The following is a 16,856-nucleotide window of genomic DNA, read 5'->3' as shown; positions in this document are numbered from 1 at the left end:
TTTATATAAATTTCTCTAACATTAACATTGGCTACTAAATGTGATTGCAGATAGCTGCTATAAACACTGAAAATTATAAAATTACTGCATTTTGTGCAAGCTATGCTCAGTTCATATCTGTGTGTATTAGACCAAATTCTCACTTGGATTTACAGTGGTGTAAATCAAATCAGAGTCTGGTGCTTTACATTTCTGTGCTTTTTATCATTGCACTTGAAACTGTAAAATGTCGAATGGTGTTTTGCACCCAACCAATACCAATTTGAGCAGTGGTCTCCAAGCAGTGGGGAGCGCCCTCCTAGAGGAACATTCGGGGGGCGGGGCCTAGGCCAGCCCCCATGGCAGGTGGGGAGGGGGCATCACCCAGCCCCACTCCTGGCCCCCACTGTGGCCCCAACTCCAGCCTTGGCTCCCAGCCACAGTTCCCAAGGGGAGGGCATGTACAGGATCCGTTATGGGTAAGGGGGAACATGGCGGAAAAAGTTTGGGGACCACTGAATTAGAGAAAGGGAAGGGGAATGAAGCTAGAAAATATGGCTCTCATCCTTTAAAGAGAGAGATGCAGGCTGGTTCGTGCACCCCCACCCCAGCTCATTGATTCAACGAGAGCACAGGGGTCTGCCTGTATCTTTTCCTTTAGAACACTGAGGTCCAAAGGTACAGTAGATAATGTGATTATAAAGTTTGTAATCATTGGGTGGTTGTTCAATACAAATAACCTGCTAGTTTTTAACTTCTCTAGGAAGCCTGGAAACATGCCATTCAGAAAGCTAAACACATGCCTGATCCCTGGGCAGAATTTCATCTTGAGGACATTGAAACAGAATATGCCACACGTTATAGGTCTGTAGATGTTTCTACTTCTAATAGTGATGTTAAGCAGATTCCATTGGGTTACATGTGTATATTTCAAAGGATTATGTTCATTTTTTCATACAGTCTGCATAATTATCTAGGTAAATAAGTGCAATCAATATCCATGGCAAGAAAATTTCATTTTAGACACAAACTAGCATTTATAAAGACTATACTCGCTCAAGAAATAGTGTAAAATTTTAGAATCTCTCCCACTTCAGCCATGTCTAAAAGTTCCAGCATTGCAAGAAACAGACAGGAAGTAAATGAGAAGGCTGTTGCTGATTGATTTATAAATATTCCGTATATTCAATCCAATAGGGAAAGAAACAAAATCATTATGGCATTTGAAGCTATAAACAGTTCTGCCTGTTTGTAACACTTTGTGCCTTTCCTGAAATAGCAGTTTCTTTATGTGGACGTGCAGCAGTGCTCCATGAGGCTGGAATGTAAACCCTTAAAAGGAACAGAATAGCACAGCACAGTATATCTGCTGAAACCAGTCCTGGCCCCTGACCTGCATTCGGTGCTTTGGGCACATGCTTTCCTAAAGCATTTACACTGCACAGCCATGAAGTGTTTTGTGTGTTTTGAAATTTGAGGAACTGACATTTATTTACTACTCGTGCATTTTTAATAATGAAAGTGCTGCTTTAGGGTTACTGAAATAGCCCAATAAAAAGAGCAGGGTCTGGTTTTGCTTCCCCTAAAAGCTGTGCTGTACAGGCTATCGAGGGAAGTAATTTGTAGATAGAATGGCTGGGCTGGCATGGTTTTTGAGGGTGGAGGAGGGAATCTATCCATGCTGGTCAGGAAAGGCAAGCTAGAAACAATCGTGTGTTATGGATACAACAGTTTTGATTCTTAGTTAGTCCATTCCTGTGCTTGGGAAAGGGATGAGGACAGGAGGTGCAAAACCACCTTTGTTCTCCCTATATTTTAGGGTTGTGCAGAGGCATGCCCAGCTCCTGGTGTAAGATTTAGTAGCCTCAGGGCTACTCTAATTTATGCTTTGCTTCTTAAGGCCCCCTATGGACCTTGGGAGGCAGCGAATATCCATAATGTAGTGCACTCAGGTCGTGCCACCATCATGCCTCCAATCCACCCCTATGCCAAGACCTGGGAGCAGGCTTGTGTAGAGATCTTATGCCAGCTCTGCACCAGCCAGGGAGGCCCCCTGTGCAGCAGATATTCTCGGAGGACCATTTCCACCCTCTTTACACAGCAAGAGCAGCCTGGAGGAGCTTTGGCATAACAGCAAATCAGGCACATTTTGTAGTGTGGACAGGGTCTTAGTTTCTGCTGCAGAGTTGACATGGGCTCTGGAGTAGAGGGCTTTTTGCTGGCCAAGCCACAGGGTGGCCTCAGGGTGGCCCTCTGAGGAGGCCATTTGCTAGTGTTCTTTCCTAAGTCATATGTTGGCAGCCATGTAGATTTGGAGAGTGGAGAGGCTCAGAGTTCTGTAGGATAGAGCAGAGAGAAGAACCTTACATCAACTCCCCAGTCAGCTAGGATCAGGTGTGACACAGGGGAAAGTCTTTGGTTCCTTGTGCATTTTACTAAGAGGTGTGAATTCTAATTTTGCAGGTACAATGCAGTTACTGGGGAGTGGGTCGAAGATGAAGTTCTCATCAAAATGGCTTCACAAGTAAGAGCACATTTATCTCTGTTTTTTCTGTTAATATTATTAGTAGTGGGGGTATTTATTAGTTCCTTCTTAATATAGACTAAGCTAGGGGAAGGTGCCTAACAGAGGTTTTTTAACAGAGGCTTCCAAGCCTCAGGATCTTTCTCTTTTTTCATTTTATTCCTCTGCTTTTCCGTTAAGGGTCTGTGCACAGTACCCTTCCCTTCACTGGAGTAGAGCAGCATGTAGGGGTAGCTCTTCCCCAGACCAGCAGCAGCCATGCAAATGCCAACTGTAGACAAGTGACGTGAGGCATACACTCCCCTCCCTGAGTTCAGCATGCTGCCTCCTCAGCACTCCCCGCTCCTGCTGGCATGGGTGCTTAGGACTTTAACCCACAGCCTGCTGCCTGGCAGTCTGGCCAGCCTTGTTTTTTTGAGGCTTCCAGATAATTCCTGCTCTTAGGGAAAAAACTACCTGAGTTTTCTGCTGATGAGGGCAGGACCACCATCACCTGCAGCTTAAAACACGGAGTCACTTGAGAAATTTTAGGAGCTGCTTGGTACGTGTTACTGCAGAAGTTCACGTATTTAGAGTGGTGTCAGTCTGCAGGTCACATTGGACACTCAGAGCTAAATTTGGGCTTGAGAATTTTGAAGTCAGAAGTTTTGGGCAATCACAAAAAAGTGAACTCAAGCCTGGACAGATATTTTGAATCAGACCTTAAAGTGCAAAAACCTATATGCCCCAGGTGCCTTTCCCCAAATTCCCCTTGCCCTCTACTTTGAGCCAGTTGGTTACCACCTTCCATTTCAGAGAAGGATGCATTTCAAGCTGTATTGTATGTGGGTAATTTGTGAGGTGCTTGGGCATCTTGCAGGAGGAAAGGGGCTGTGGAAATATCAAATACTGTTAAAGATTAACTTTATGGCAGTGACTGTCTTTGGATTTTTTTCAGCCCTTTGGCCGTGGAGCAATGCGGGAGTGCTTCAGAACGTAAGCGTCCACTGGCTTTTTCTTTTTGGCCTTCTTGTAGTATTTCCTGTCGTTGTGAGTGCAGCAGTTTGAATGTAATTGTTCTCTGTGACATGGGGGAAGGTATGCAGGGAAAGAGTAAAATTCCCTGCTGGGTGAGAGCATGGCTGGGTGGAGAACCACATTACAGTCCCAGTGTGTGGGCCAAATTGTGCCTGGCCTTTGCATGGATGTGCAAGGAAAGGAGGATGCAAGGAAACTACTAGCTATGCTCTTTCACAGAGGCCAGGCACAACTGCAGTTGTTTCTTTCTCCCTGTATCCCGCCGGGGTACTAGCCACAGCATAGGGAACTCCACAGAAGGGACAGCATGCTGCATTCTCCTAAGGAATAGTAGTGTGAGCGTGCTTGGGGAATGCTGGGAGATGAGGCATGATCTCTCCTGGAGCACTCTTGGAACAGTAGCTGTGAATAGTCCCAAACAGACATAATCAGTTGCTTGATACTTAGATCCATAAAAGTTAGGGTTGGAACTTGCCGCTTCCACCATCTGCTGTAGCTCAGCTGCTCACACAAATGTTCCTAGAACAGTGGGTTACCAGTTTGCTGGAACAGTCCTGAATGTGATGGGACTACAGTGGTCTGCAACTCTTGGAGGGCCAAATGCAGGCCCAGGGGTATGCAGATATAAGGGGGAGGAATAGCTGGAATCAGGTGAAAGAGATACCAGAAATGTCCAGTTCTACCAGAAGCCTATGCTGCTGAGAGTTAAACATGAATCAGACGCTAGAGAATAATCACCGTGACTGTGTTGTAAGCAAGGTGGAACTGGAAGAGGAAGAATCATTCTTCCCAGTAAGTGAAATTGCTGGATGGGGAGGGTTTCTCTTTGCTCAGCGAATGTTTGAGGATACAGCTGTATGTACCAGCACCTTGCAGTAGATCAGTTTGCACTAGAAAAGAATCTCCTCCCTTTCCAGTCTCCCGATGCCAAAGTCTCCTAGAAAGTACACATGTGCATGCTTCAAGCAGCTCCCCCTTCTCTCTGACTCCTGGACCCAGATGAGTGGGATTTAATATCTGGTTTCACTTATGGGGAGAGAGAGAAGCTTCTGAATGGTAGCAGCCCAATGTACTGAATATCCCGGTAAATAGGACAAAGCAACCATTAAGCCCACTACTTGGGCCTGAGTGGATTTAGAAGCAATGAAAACAGTTTCTGTTCATGCAAAACCAGATGCAGTGTTAAAGCAACAACCATTAGTTTGTCCCGTTTGCTTTCAGCTCTTGTTTGTAAATGACCAAATTCCTCTTTGTGTCCCTGGCCCAAGATACTGTAATGATACCATTATGTCATTACCTCAAACTTTTGTACTTAAACCAGTTTCACGTGTGTTTCTTTAGCTTTCTTTCTCCTGGATTGTACAGAGTTCATTTACAGTGGTTCGTTGATATTTCTCATCCATGAGCCTCCTCCTCTTTTATGTCCTTGTGACTCGGGGGGCTCTCTTCTGATTGCTGTGCAGTTGCATGGAGATCTCTTCTCTTTCCCCCCCACAAATTTTCACTCAGCAGAATGGCTGCAAGGTGCTTAGCAAACAGTGGAGAGCGCTGGCTGCAGGAGAGCACGGGAGCTGGCTTCTCTTTGGAGGAAGAGATTGATTCCCTGGAGAGCCAAGCTGCTCTGAAATCCTTGTTGGAACTCTTAGAATCTTTCATTTTTGCCTGTTTACCCCTTCCTTTGAGGGCCTGTGTCACAGCCACTGTCTGTTTGCCCCAGCAGGGGTGTGCTGGGCTCCCTTCCTGGGCAGCAGTCGCTCTCCAATATTTTCGCTCTGGACTACTTGGCAAGTAGGCGATCTTCTCATGGGCTCCCCTCCACTCCCAATGTCTTGGGAAGGAGAGGAGTTTAACTGGCACTGCTTGGTTCCCAAAAGTGTCATTCTGCAGGTCACCAAAAAAGGTTCTTTGTACCATTGCTGACCACTGGTCATAGTTTGAGAACCACCGGGAGCTAGATGGACACGACTTCAGACACTGCTTTACCCTTCCCACCTCCTCCTCCAGACTGCTGCTGCTCAGCCCCAATTTTGCCAGGGGCTTCTGCTTCTGGTCTGTCTTCAGAGCTTTTGTCATCATCTCTGCTAAATTAAATCACCCAACAGAAAGACCATGTGCACCTTCTTTCTCCCTAAGCCCCATATGAATAGGCAGAGCACGCCCTATTGTTGGCCTGCTGGCAGAGGTGAAAGGAAGCCGGTACGGCGTACCGGCAAGAGCCTGTGCGTTGTACCGGGGCGGTTCGGCTTCCCCAGGTGGCAGTTTAAAGGGCCTGGGGCTCCCAGCAGTGCTGGAGCCTCGGGCCCTTTAAGTTGCCGCCAGAGCCCTGCTGCCAGAGCCCTGGGGAAGCAGCGGCGGGGCTCGGGTGGCGATTTAAAGGGCCCGGGGCTCCTGTCGCAGCTACTGACCCAGGCCCTTTAAATAGTCGCTGGAGCCCCATTGCCGCCTCCCCAGGGCTCCCGCAGCTGGGTTCCGGGGATGATTTAGAGGGCCAGGGGCTCTGGCCACTGTTACCGCCCCGGGCCCTTTCAATAGCCACCAGAGCCCCGCCGCCGCTACCCCATGGCTCCAGCAGGCTCCAGGGACGGTTTAAAGGACCTGGGGCGGTAGCGGCTACCAGAGCGCTGGACTCTTTAAGTCGTCCCCGGGGCCCTGCTGCTGGAGCACCAGGGGTCGCGGCAGCTATTTAAAGGGCCCGGGGCTCCCACTGCCGCTACCCTCCGGATCCCTTTAAATCGCCACCTGAGCCCCGCTGCTGGAGCCCTGGTGATTTAAAGGGCCGGGGGCTCCTGGCTGCTGCTACTGCAGCAGCGCCCTGGGCCCTTTAAAGCTCCGCCAGAGCCCGGGGTAGCAGTGGCAGCCAGGAGCCCCCGGGGCTCCGATGGTTACTTAAAGGGTCTGGGGCTCCTCTGTGGTAGCGGCAGCTGGAGCCTCAGGCCCTTTAAATCACCCCTGAGCCCTGGGGCTCCCAGCCGCCTCTGGAGCTGGTAGCTCTGGGGTGATTTAAAGGGCCCGGGAATGTAAAGGTCCTGCCTCTTTTGGTTGAGGCCCCGCCCCCTCCTAAGGACTCCAGAGTACCGGTAAGTCCTTTAAGGTACTTTCACCCCTGCCTGCTGGGAAAGGTGAAAGGAGAGAGTGAGCGGAATAGAGGTCCCCAAACTCAAAAGTATTGCCTTTGAGGTCTAGAAACCTATTGTTTTCTAGTTGACCTGTATTTTGGCATCCCTGCAGCCTCCCAACTTGCATTAGTTGGCATCCAGCAGTCCCTCTGCAGTCGAAGTCTTTCTTTCTTCACTCTTAAGTGTTTATGTCTTAAGGACTTCTTATATATTGACAGAGCTTCAGAGGTGAAGCAAAAGGACTCTGATCTGCAACACCTGTTCCTTGCCATAGGGTGATTGAGTAGCTACTCTTGTGTTATATAAGTAGCAGTCTACCCTTATCAGAGGAGAAAAGGGCTGTTAAAGTTTTTAAATCACCTTTAATTTTCTGCAAGCCAAAGCGATTGGCTTAGAACAAGTGCTTGAGACAAACACCACTGACTCATGCATTGGTGTGAGATCAGAAGGGAAGTGAGAGGGTAGGGACAAGTACTACATTACAGCAGCCGAGCTGTGTTTGTTCTGCTGTGTCACAGGCTGTCTTTTAGCAAGTTGCAAAGCATTCATGCAAGATGCTTCTTTCTCCCTCCTCCCAGATATGTGCTCAGACGTCTTTTTCAGCTCGAATATCTGTTCAGTCTCATCAGTCAGATCCCGTTGTAGGTTGCTGTTGAGGGAAGAATTTGACACATTGAATTTTGGTGTTTTGGGAGGCGAGGGAATGGGGAATATTGAATCAAAGTTCTAGTTTCCCTTTTATCTGCAATTGGTTTGCCTTGCAGGAAAAAGCTGTCCAATTTTTTACACACTCAAAACTGGAGAGGTGCATTTAACTATGTTGCCAAGCAATACATCGAGACTGTAGACAGGGATGTATATTTTGAGGATGTCCGACTTCAAATGGAAGCAAAACTTTGGGGAGAGGAGTATAACCGGCACAAGCCACCAAAACAGGTACCACAAAGCACCAAGTGAACCAATGAGCAAGAAATTCAGTTTTTCTGTTTTAAGGGGTGAGTTTTCAAATCCAGTTCACAGGGATTGATCTGTGCAAATCCCATTAAGGTCAATGCCAATTAATTGCTCAGATGAAGCCATGTGGCCCACGCTGAGCATTTTTCATTAATTGTTTTATGGTAGTTGAATTTTAACAAAAAGTGCTATGTGTGTGCAATATCGTTGGTTGCATTCATGCTTTCTAAGGGCATTGTATGCAAATACCTAACCTACCAACAGAGAACAGCTGAAAGCAAAGTTAAGACATTTTAGTCAAGATTTCTAGACACGTATTCCAGGGATATCCCTGCTTTAGCGAGAACCAGGAATGCTACAAAATGTACTGCCAGCTGCAATACATTTGTGTTTGCCTAGCAAATACTTAATAGATGGTATTTCAGAGGAGGCAAGAACTTCCCAAACATAGATGTCTGAGGAATGGAAAAAGGATCTACCAGCAATGAAAATTAAGAGTCATATTCTGGCTTTGGAATCACGTGTATGGCTCTGAATTTACTTTTTGAGGAGTAGATCATGCATATCTGAGGGTGCAATAGCCCTTTATTGCTAAAGAGATCTTTCCCCCATACTTCCAAGTGATCTTCATTTTGAGCTGCAAATACACTGGCCATCAGGAGGTTCTTCAGCCTCTGCAAATGAATCAGCTAGATCCAGTCACTTAAAGAGACCTGTAATGGTTTCTCTGTTGGAGGTAGGGATTTTTAAAATCACCCTGAATTTGTGAATGCTAAAAGACAAAGGGCAGGACGTCACTCCATTGCTGTAGTGCATGCAGTAGTTACTGCAAATTGTATGCCACGTCCATATGTGTGAGATTGCGGGTATACAGATTGTTCATACTGCACTTCAGAAGTCCCCAGTAAAAATCAAAAATCAATGTCTGCTAAAAGCTTTTTCGAAGGATTTGTCTTTTGTTCTTTCAAGCAAAAATAGAAGTGAGTTGTTTTTCAGGGACTGGTGCTGCTTTTTGTAATTCTGCCAGCAACCCCGAAAGCACGTGACTCTCCACTCTCATTGTTAAATAAACAAGTCTTTGCAACTGTTCATTGCCAAAGTTTGCTTAGCTGCAGAATTCCCATGCTTTCTTCTTGATTTGAACAGAGGGCTCCTTTTTCAAAGTTTCTTGCTTCCTTTCCCAGGTTGACATAGTGCAGACCAGCATTATCGAAATGAAAAACAGACCTGGAAAGCCCCTCTTCCATTTGGAACATTACATAGAGGGCAAATACATCAAATACAACTCAAACTCTGGATTCGTACGAGATGACAACATTCGCCTTACCCCACAAGTGAGACTTTAGCGCTGCTCGGAGTGCTCCCTGCTTGCTGCAGGGATTTGCTTGGCTTTACTGAGCGATCCACTTGTTTTTGCCAAGAAAAGACATTGCAGATTTTCAAGGATGGTGCAGAATTAATGTATCCAGTTACAGCACAGGCTTTGTCATTTAGGGACTGATCCTGCAAGATTCTGAGTGCTTCTTGAGGATTGCCTAGAATACTCATCTTACCCAGGCTTCAGTGGGAGTTGAGGGTGCTCAGCACCTTGGTGAAAGCATTCAGCACCTTGTAATATTGAACCTTATTTTAGTTAGTATCCAACCTTAGCAGGGGCAGATTTTGCAAACTCAGATTTTTAAAGAAATAAAGGGATCAAGCTGTAGATTCTGAATGGTATTCTACTAAATCAGTACAATAGATAAGAACAAGGAGCCAGATACTTGGCTGGTGTAAATCAGCTTAGCTCTATTGTCTTTATCCAGTTTACACCTGCTGAGGATCTGGTCCATTAATTCCAGCCTCTGAATAAGTGAACCAGGAGTTGTGTTTCTGTAGCAATAAAGCAGCTTACTCAAATAGACAAACAATCCACGTGATCCATGTAAATCTCATGGTTCTAATAAAAGGATTAAAACAAATGGTAGAAAGCACCACACAAGCAGCATTTTAAATCTTTCTCATATTCACCTCCTTGCTTGAATGTGGATGGAGGGTTTTATGTCCTCATTGGCTTTTTGCACGTTGTGGAATCAGCACTATCCTTTCAGAGGTTGGGAACAAAATGTTTCATAAGATTTGCTGCACAAAAATGTTTATCTAAAACAAACTGCATTATCCTCAGTGAAAAATATTAACTAAAAACAATGGTGTAAGCCTAAAATTAAATACAGAGCCCTTCTGGAGGCCTTCCCAGGAGGTGCCAAATGTCCCAGCTGTATGCAAAAGAGCAGGATTATTTTTGTGCTTGGCACACTTTAAATGCAGTATTTAAAGAGCCCAGCCATACGTTTTGCAGTCTTAATTATGTTCCTAGAGCCAGATCACTGCACCTTATAGGACAGCTCACACAAGGAGGCCCTAGAGAAAGGAAAGCTATGTGAACATGCTTACATTTCCCTTTGGCAGTTGAGGACTGGGGTCTGCCTACCCACAGAAGACACAGGGGTCTGGCCCCCAAACTCCATAGTCCTGAGATCCGGAGGTGGAGGGCTGTTTGTGTTGAGCCTCTGTGACTCCACATCCTGCTGCTGCTCTCCTTAGTTCTGTCCTTCATAATAGCGGTCTCTTAATTCCACTTTTAAAGAAGTGGGGCTCCATTGGAAAATGATGCATATCCCCTTCAGCTCACCCACTTGGCCTTCCTATTCTCGCCCCACAGCCCATCCACTCCCTACTGTGTGGGGTCCAGGCTGAAGACACCCCCTCCTCCCCTTTTCCATGTTAGAGATCTGCTTACAAAGGGTCCCCTCCCCATGTGGCTCCTGGGGAACAACACCCCCCCCCCCGTATTTAATTTGAGGCTTACACCATTGTTTTTAGTTAATATTTTTCATTGAGGGTAATGCAGCTTCACATACAATCTGCAGAGTAATGTTCAGCCAGATAGTTTGCCAACAATAGACTGTGCTTCTTTCTGGCCTTTGAGTTAAAATTAAATGCCACATGCCAAATCCTTCTGGCTTTTCTACACAAGCTGTCCTGTTGACTTCCCATGAGTAAGGCAACGAGGATTTGCCACCAAGTGTGGTCTTGGATTGATTCCCTCTCGGAGGGCTGTACCCTGCACTTGCAAGGGATGGACTCCGATGTAATAGGACTTTTCCATCTCTAGCTGTTATTATCCTTCTATTTACACTGGGCCTAATTCAACAGTGGCTTACTCCAACTTTACACTGGTTTATCAGGTTTATCAGCGGTGCATCAGGCCCAGGATATCCTAATGAATTGCCCTTAAAGTCTCAATGAAAAAAATTAAAATAGAAAAATAAAGTCAGGTATCTTGTTGTTCTCAATAAAATGAGGATTAAGTTTCCTCCTTCACCTCCTGTTCGCCCATTTATATTGTCTTGATTTCCTTCTCCATCGCTTAATTATTTTACAATTTCCCTACAGGCCTTTAGCCACTTCACATTTGAGCGTTCAGGACACCAGCTCATTATTGTTGATATCCAGGGAGTTGGCGATCTTTATACAGACCCTCAGATCCACACAGAAAGTGGCACAGACTTTGGAGACGGCAACCTAGGTGAAATCAATAATGCTAGTTAATATTTTTATGAACGCTTTTTCTCCTTCTGAGCAGTCTGCTGAGCAGCACGAACCTGGGTATGAGGAGAGCAGGCAAACTCCTGATGATCAGAATGTGAACAACTGAGAAATTTCCACCTCCAGTGCCTGCTAATTTGTGTCATTGTGTATCGGAAGGTACCCCAACCGTATGTGAAGCTCTGCAAAATGGTGGATTTAAAATAGAAAAGTTGGTCTTGACTCAGGATGCCTATTTTAAAAAGAAAAACATTTTCCACATCCTGCCAGCTCCAGTCTTATAGATTCATGTTGTGTAAAAGCTTCCTGCAGTTTGAGAGCAGTAAATTCCCCGCCAAATCACTAGAATGCATCCAGCAGAGTGGATGGAGGAATAACCTTGTTTACAATTTAAGCTCTCTCATTCAGATCTGCCTAGACTTTGTGTGAGTCTTTTGTATGGGACTGAATTTTGCTCTGGTTTTTTAATTGTTTATTGCAATATATCTTACATGCATTACAGCCAGAGCTTCTAAGATTTTAACATTTTTGAAGACATTGATTTAAAGGGATGATAGAGAAAAGCTAGCAGAGATTTTAAAATAGAAAGTAAGTGCGCGCGCGTGTGTGTGTGTGTGTTTGTTTTGGGGTAGTTCCATTTTAGACCTGTAGTATTTTAAAATTGAAAGGTGATCCAGAATATTGTGGCATAGCTGAATGAATAATTTGAAGGAAGGCGTTTAGGGCTTCTAAAATCTAAATTCTTGTTGATAAAATCTTTCTTCACTAAATTCTTTTATTATCCCCAGGTGTACGGGGTATGGCTTTGTTCTTTCATTCTCATGCCTGTAACAAGATTTGCAGAAGTATGGGACTTACACCTTTTGATCTTTCACCTAAAGAGAAGCATGTCTTGGATCAGAGTAACAAACTGCTTGTAAGTTTCTTTGTGCTAAGTTTAAAATATAGTAGTCTGAAGCTGAGTTATCCACTACTGGTTCCTAAATTGATGCTGTAGATATGAGCATGAAACCCTATAGCATGTTCATAAAATAGATTTTAAAGCACCCAAACCATTAATAGTTTCAGAAGATCATGGTGACAACAGATAATTATGGGAACAAAGATTCAAATTGCTCATTCTTTAATTGAACAAAACTCCAATTGTTTTCTACAGGGGTTTTATTTGGTTAAGGACTGCAGAATATGGACTGTAGTTTTGGGGTGAAATTCTGGCCCCACTGAAATCAATAGCAGAACTCCCATTGACTTCAGTGGGGCTAGGATTTCATCCGTTGTGTGTTTTTCATTTGTACATACATATATGCATGCACATATATACATATATTTATATGTATAAGCCCATTACTAAATAGTTGTGTGTGTTCTTATACACACCATACTCAGAATATAGTGAAGGAAGGCGTGAGTGATAGGATTTTCATGTTCCTTTACCAAGGAATCTGCTCAGACAATTGTACGTGGCACAGAGGAAAAATGTGGCAGTAGCCGGGTGAGAACAATCTCTGGTAGTCGGCCTCCTCTGCTTTTCCGCCTGTCTGAAAATTCTGGAGATGAGAGCATGAGTGATGTGGCATTTGACTCCTTACCCTCTTCTCCCTCCTCAGCAACACCACATAAGATGGACATGCTTCGTGAGTGAGCCATCTGCCTTCTCTGTGTACAACTTTATGAAAGTTAGTCTGGGGCTCCTGGGCGTTTTAACAAAAACTGATTTTAATTTTATTGAGTGTCAAGTTTTATTTATGCTAAAAGCTCCTCTTCCACCATTGCCATGTCTAAACATATTTCTGCTCAGTAATAATAGACCCAAAAATATGTCTGTATTTCATCTTAATGAGGAGTTTTTGTGAAAACCCTGTAATAGAAGTAAGATTACATTACCCAGAGCTCCTTCCTGCCACATCATCATCTGTTTCCAGAATAACAAACAAAAATTTATTCTTCTTAGACTGGCCTGTGTTCAATGAAGTGGATAACTTGGTTCACAAAGACCATGACCGTCTTGATAACCAAAGGGTAAGTGGTTTTCTGAAAAAGGATAAGTTTGCATTTGCTTCAGTAAATGACTCTTTAAAGGACTGCCTGTGGGCATCATTCAGTAAAAACAATAAAAGCTATGTGCCTGTCCTCAGTGCTGTAGAAAGCCACATAAGCTGTATGCACCAGCTGTCCATAATCAAGGGAGAACATTTCATATTTTAATCAAAAATATGACCATTTATTCTCTCTGTTCCTCTAGAAGTTCATTTATGTCCAACACATTTTAATGCAAAGTAAAGGTGTCTGTCCATTTCCTTGCACCAATGTCATCTTTCAGGGGCTTGTGCAGGCTTCTGTGGTGTGAAAGGCAGATAAAATCCTCATGGATTTTGTCTCTGTGAATGCCAGTTAGAAAAACTCACTTGAAGGAACAACTATAGGCTTTTTAGGATATTTCCGTAATCTAGGCAGGGCCTTCACAACTGAGACTGCTGTTCCTCCTTAACTGGACACAAAGTATCCAAGAGAGGACACACAAAAACAAAACAAAACACACACACACACACACACACACACACACACAAAAACAAAGTCAACCTCCCTCTTGGCCTTCATTGAAGTTAGTGGAAGTTTTGCTTGAGTGAGGGTCTGCAGAATGAGACCCTTACAAGAGAATGTACTGATACTCTGATGCTGTGCCTTTATTATGGTGGTCTGTAGGACTCTGAAAATGGTGGAGACAGTGGGTGCCCCAGTGAAAAGAGAAGTGACCTGGAAGATATGGATCATCGAGAAAGGGTAAGGATCTTTATTTTGGATTTAACAAGGCCCCATGGGGTCCCCACCCCAATTGAAGGCAGTTTAGTAAAAGAGTTTGCATTTCCTTTTCATCCTGTTGATCTGACCTGTGCAGTGAGTGAATGGACAACAATTGGACAGACGTTCCCATATGTTTTAAAATAGATTGTTCAACTCGAATGTGTTATTGCAGTTGCTTGCAGGGAAAGAGTATTTCCAGTATCGCCTTAAAAATACTCCGTGTGATTGCATGTTGTTTCTTGAGGTGCTCTGTATTGTGCTTTACAATCATGCACTGGGACAGGTTACCTGTTAGAATGAAGATCTATGAGTATGGCTCACTTTCAAAGACTACCTGCTTTCCAGGTCTGCTGCATGTTATATAACCTGAGGCATTACACAGGTTAATGTTGCAGTCAACTGTTAACATACTTGTACAGAATTTCTGTGGGGCTGTTGGTTACTCTGATAAATCATAAACTTTTAAAGAAATGTTTCCTGTCTTTAATTTTTTAAATACCTTTTTGATTGGTGCAGAGCAAATATGACTGTGCTTAAAATGTTGTCAGATCTTTTGCAACAAAAATGTCATCTTTGAGGAGACAAAGATAACATTTTTGTCTGTCTAATGGAATAATTCAGTTTATAGGATTAAAGTTTTGGAACTGTAAGTTTTATCAATTCAACAGGTTTCTTTCGTAGATTGCAACATAATTGGGGGGAAAACAAAATAAGTTCTTTTCATCATAGTCACTGTTGATTTTGCTGGTAAAAAAAAATTGTTCCTTAGCAGTGGACGGAACACACCAGACATAAATTAAATGATACAAATCTTTACATTAACATAGGGCCCTTCAAACTGCAACCGAAGACGTGAATCTGATGAAGACAGTTTGGGAAGTTCTGCAAGGGTAAATAGAGCAGAAATCTCTGTAGACAATAGTTTACCATTCTGGCCTAATTTTTATCTGTCACCAAACTTCACATGACTACATCAAAAGTTAATTTTCTTTCCTTTCAATTGATTAATAAAATTTTATATTAATAATTTTCACCTATGTTGTTTCCCTTTTCTAAATTTTTCAATGAGAGAAAAACATGGTTGTAAATAAACCCTCTGTGACCACTAAAAACAGTCCCTTGAGTAAACTAATGATTCTGCTTCAATTTCTCACACAATTATTATGTTTTTGTTTCCTTTACATAACAAGATTTGATTTCCTTTTTGTGCTATATTTGTTGCAATGTGCCCTAAACATGGTTGGATGATCTTTTTTGTAAAGCCTACAATTCCTGAAGAATGTTGAAATAGCTGTTGGTGCTATGCATTTTCTTTGAGATTAAAAAAACGTATCTGTTTTCACACTTTCTAAAAATGTAACTTTTAGAATAATCGTTTATTAAAGGTATTCTGTGGTTATGGAAATAAAACCAAGGTCCTATACCGAGCAGAAAAAGGAAAAGAGATTTTTGACAGCAATCAAAAATTACTTGAAAGGTTCTAATTAGAATTTCAGAGTTTTTGCAGTGTGTTTAGTTGGAGGAAATTAAAACAACTTTAGTGGACTGAAATTCTACATAAATCTCATAATACATGTTTTTCTTTAATAGGGATAATTTTGCATGGTGTTGTATTGTGCTAGTGATTCCCATCCACCCATGGTCGTGAAAAATGCAGTTTATTAAGAAGCATTACAGCTATTGAGTTACAGTTTGAATTGGACCAGTCCAGCAAACACCAACACACGTTTGTTTGCCCAGGCTCCATAGCATTTTGATTGAGATGTTTTCAATTTTCCCCAATACTGCTGAGCATGAGCCATATCTAAAATGCTATTATTTAAGTCCCCAGTCCAGCAAAGCACTTAAGCACATGCTTACCTTTAAGCATGAGTAGCCCCATTGACTGCAACAGGACTATTCACATGCTTGAAATTAAGCATAGGCTTTGCTGGATTGGGCCTAGCTGTGGTGCCTTGTTTTAGCAGCTGTGATTTTAAGGCTGCAAAATGTGAAGGTAATTTTGTTTACTGCCTTAGTGTGCTTAGAAAGAGAGAGCTGCTTTGAGATTTTTGTGAGAGAAGTGATTATATTTTTGGGTAACTATTAACATGCCTTTTTAAATCAGTACCCTAAATTAAAAGATTTGCTAGCAAAACAATAGCTTTAACAGACACTTCAGTTTCTGAGGGGTAACATGGTTAAATGACTTGACACCACTTTATTTAAAATACAAGTTATAATACAAGTTTGTGGGTTTTATTAGGTCAGTGTGGAGAAGTGGAATCTCTACAATTCTTCCAGAGTCCACGTCCATAGACCATCCTGTGTTGCAGTGGAAGTTCAGAGACTCAATGCACTGGAACTTGAAAAGAAAATTGGGAAATCCATCCTTGGGAAGGTGTTAATGGTTCTTTTAATTCTGTTCTTTTCAACTTGAGAAGTATATTTTATTATTGTTTATATAGTAACAAACGCCCCCTCAATGAGCTGGCAACTGTGCAGACAGGCAAAGAGCAATGTTGATATATTCAGGAGAGTCAGTCCATAAGCCATTGGGCAGATGGGGTGGGGGCAGTCTACAAAAATCCCCAATGCTTGAGATCAGTTCCATGTCCCTTTCCTCAAGTGGAGTTTATTACTGAAGAGAAGATTTTAAACAGCTCAAAATAATAGAAAATACTTGGAGTGGAATCCTTTCCCCATATAAGTCAATGGGAGTTTTGCCCTTGATTTTGGTGGAGCCAGGGTTTCAACCTTGGTAAGAGACCTTTCCCACTTTCTGCAGATGGGGAGGGGGATGACACATCTCCCTCTCCTCTGCACTCCCCTCCCCAGACAGACCTTTGTTAGCTACTATAGTGTTCCAAACTAGAGATTCTGTGTGCTAGGGCCTC

At 43.3% G+C, this 16,856-nt stretch overlaps 1 protein-coding gene across 4 annotated transcripts in view; it reads left to right on the top strand.

Annotated features, from left to right (window-relative positions):
* Positions 1-16,856, top strand: part of EEF2K (eukaryotic elongation factor 2 kinase) — a 51,811-nt gene that overhangs the window by 24,396 nt on the left and 10,559 nt on the right. For 3 of the 4 annotated variants that reach the window (XM_074965312.1, XM_074965309.1, XM_074965310.1), the window contains exons 3-14: positions 743-843; positions 2,443-2,503; positions 3,441-3,478; positions 7,401-7,572; positions 8,775-8,924; positions 11,026-11,158; positions 11,967-12,094; positions 12,617-12,812; positions 13,130-13,197; positions 13,882-13,959; positions 14,808-14,870; positions 16,226-16,360. In XM_074965312.1, the coding sequence (XP_074821413.1) occupies positions 743-843; positions 2,443-2,503; positions 3,441-3,478; positions 7,401-7,572; positions 8,775-8,924; positions 11,026-11,158; positions 11,967-12,094; positions 12,617-12,812; positions 13,130-13,197; positions 13,882-13,959; positions 14,808-14,870; positions 16,226-16,360 (1,323 nt within the window). The remainder of the gene's footprint in view (positions 1-742; positions 844-2,442; positions 2,504-3,440; positions 3,479-7,400; positions 7,573-8,774; positions 8,925-11,025; positions 11,159-11,966; positions 12,095-12,616; positions 12,813-13,129; positions 13,198-13,881; positions 13,960-14,807; positions 14,871-16,225; positions 16,361-16,856) is intronic. The other variant, XM_074965313.1, reaches the window with a different exon arrangement.

Source organism: Natator depressus, chromosome 10 (genome assembly GCF_965152275.1).
Source record: "Natator depressus isolate rNatDep1 chromosome 10, rNatDep2.hap1, whole genome shotgun sequence".
Lineage (NCBI taxonomy): Eukaryota > Metazoa > Chordata > Testudines > Cheloniidae > Natator > Natator depressus.
Note: the sequence above shows the minus strand (reverse complement) of the source record. Positions and strands in the feature narration are given on the sequence as shown.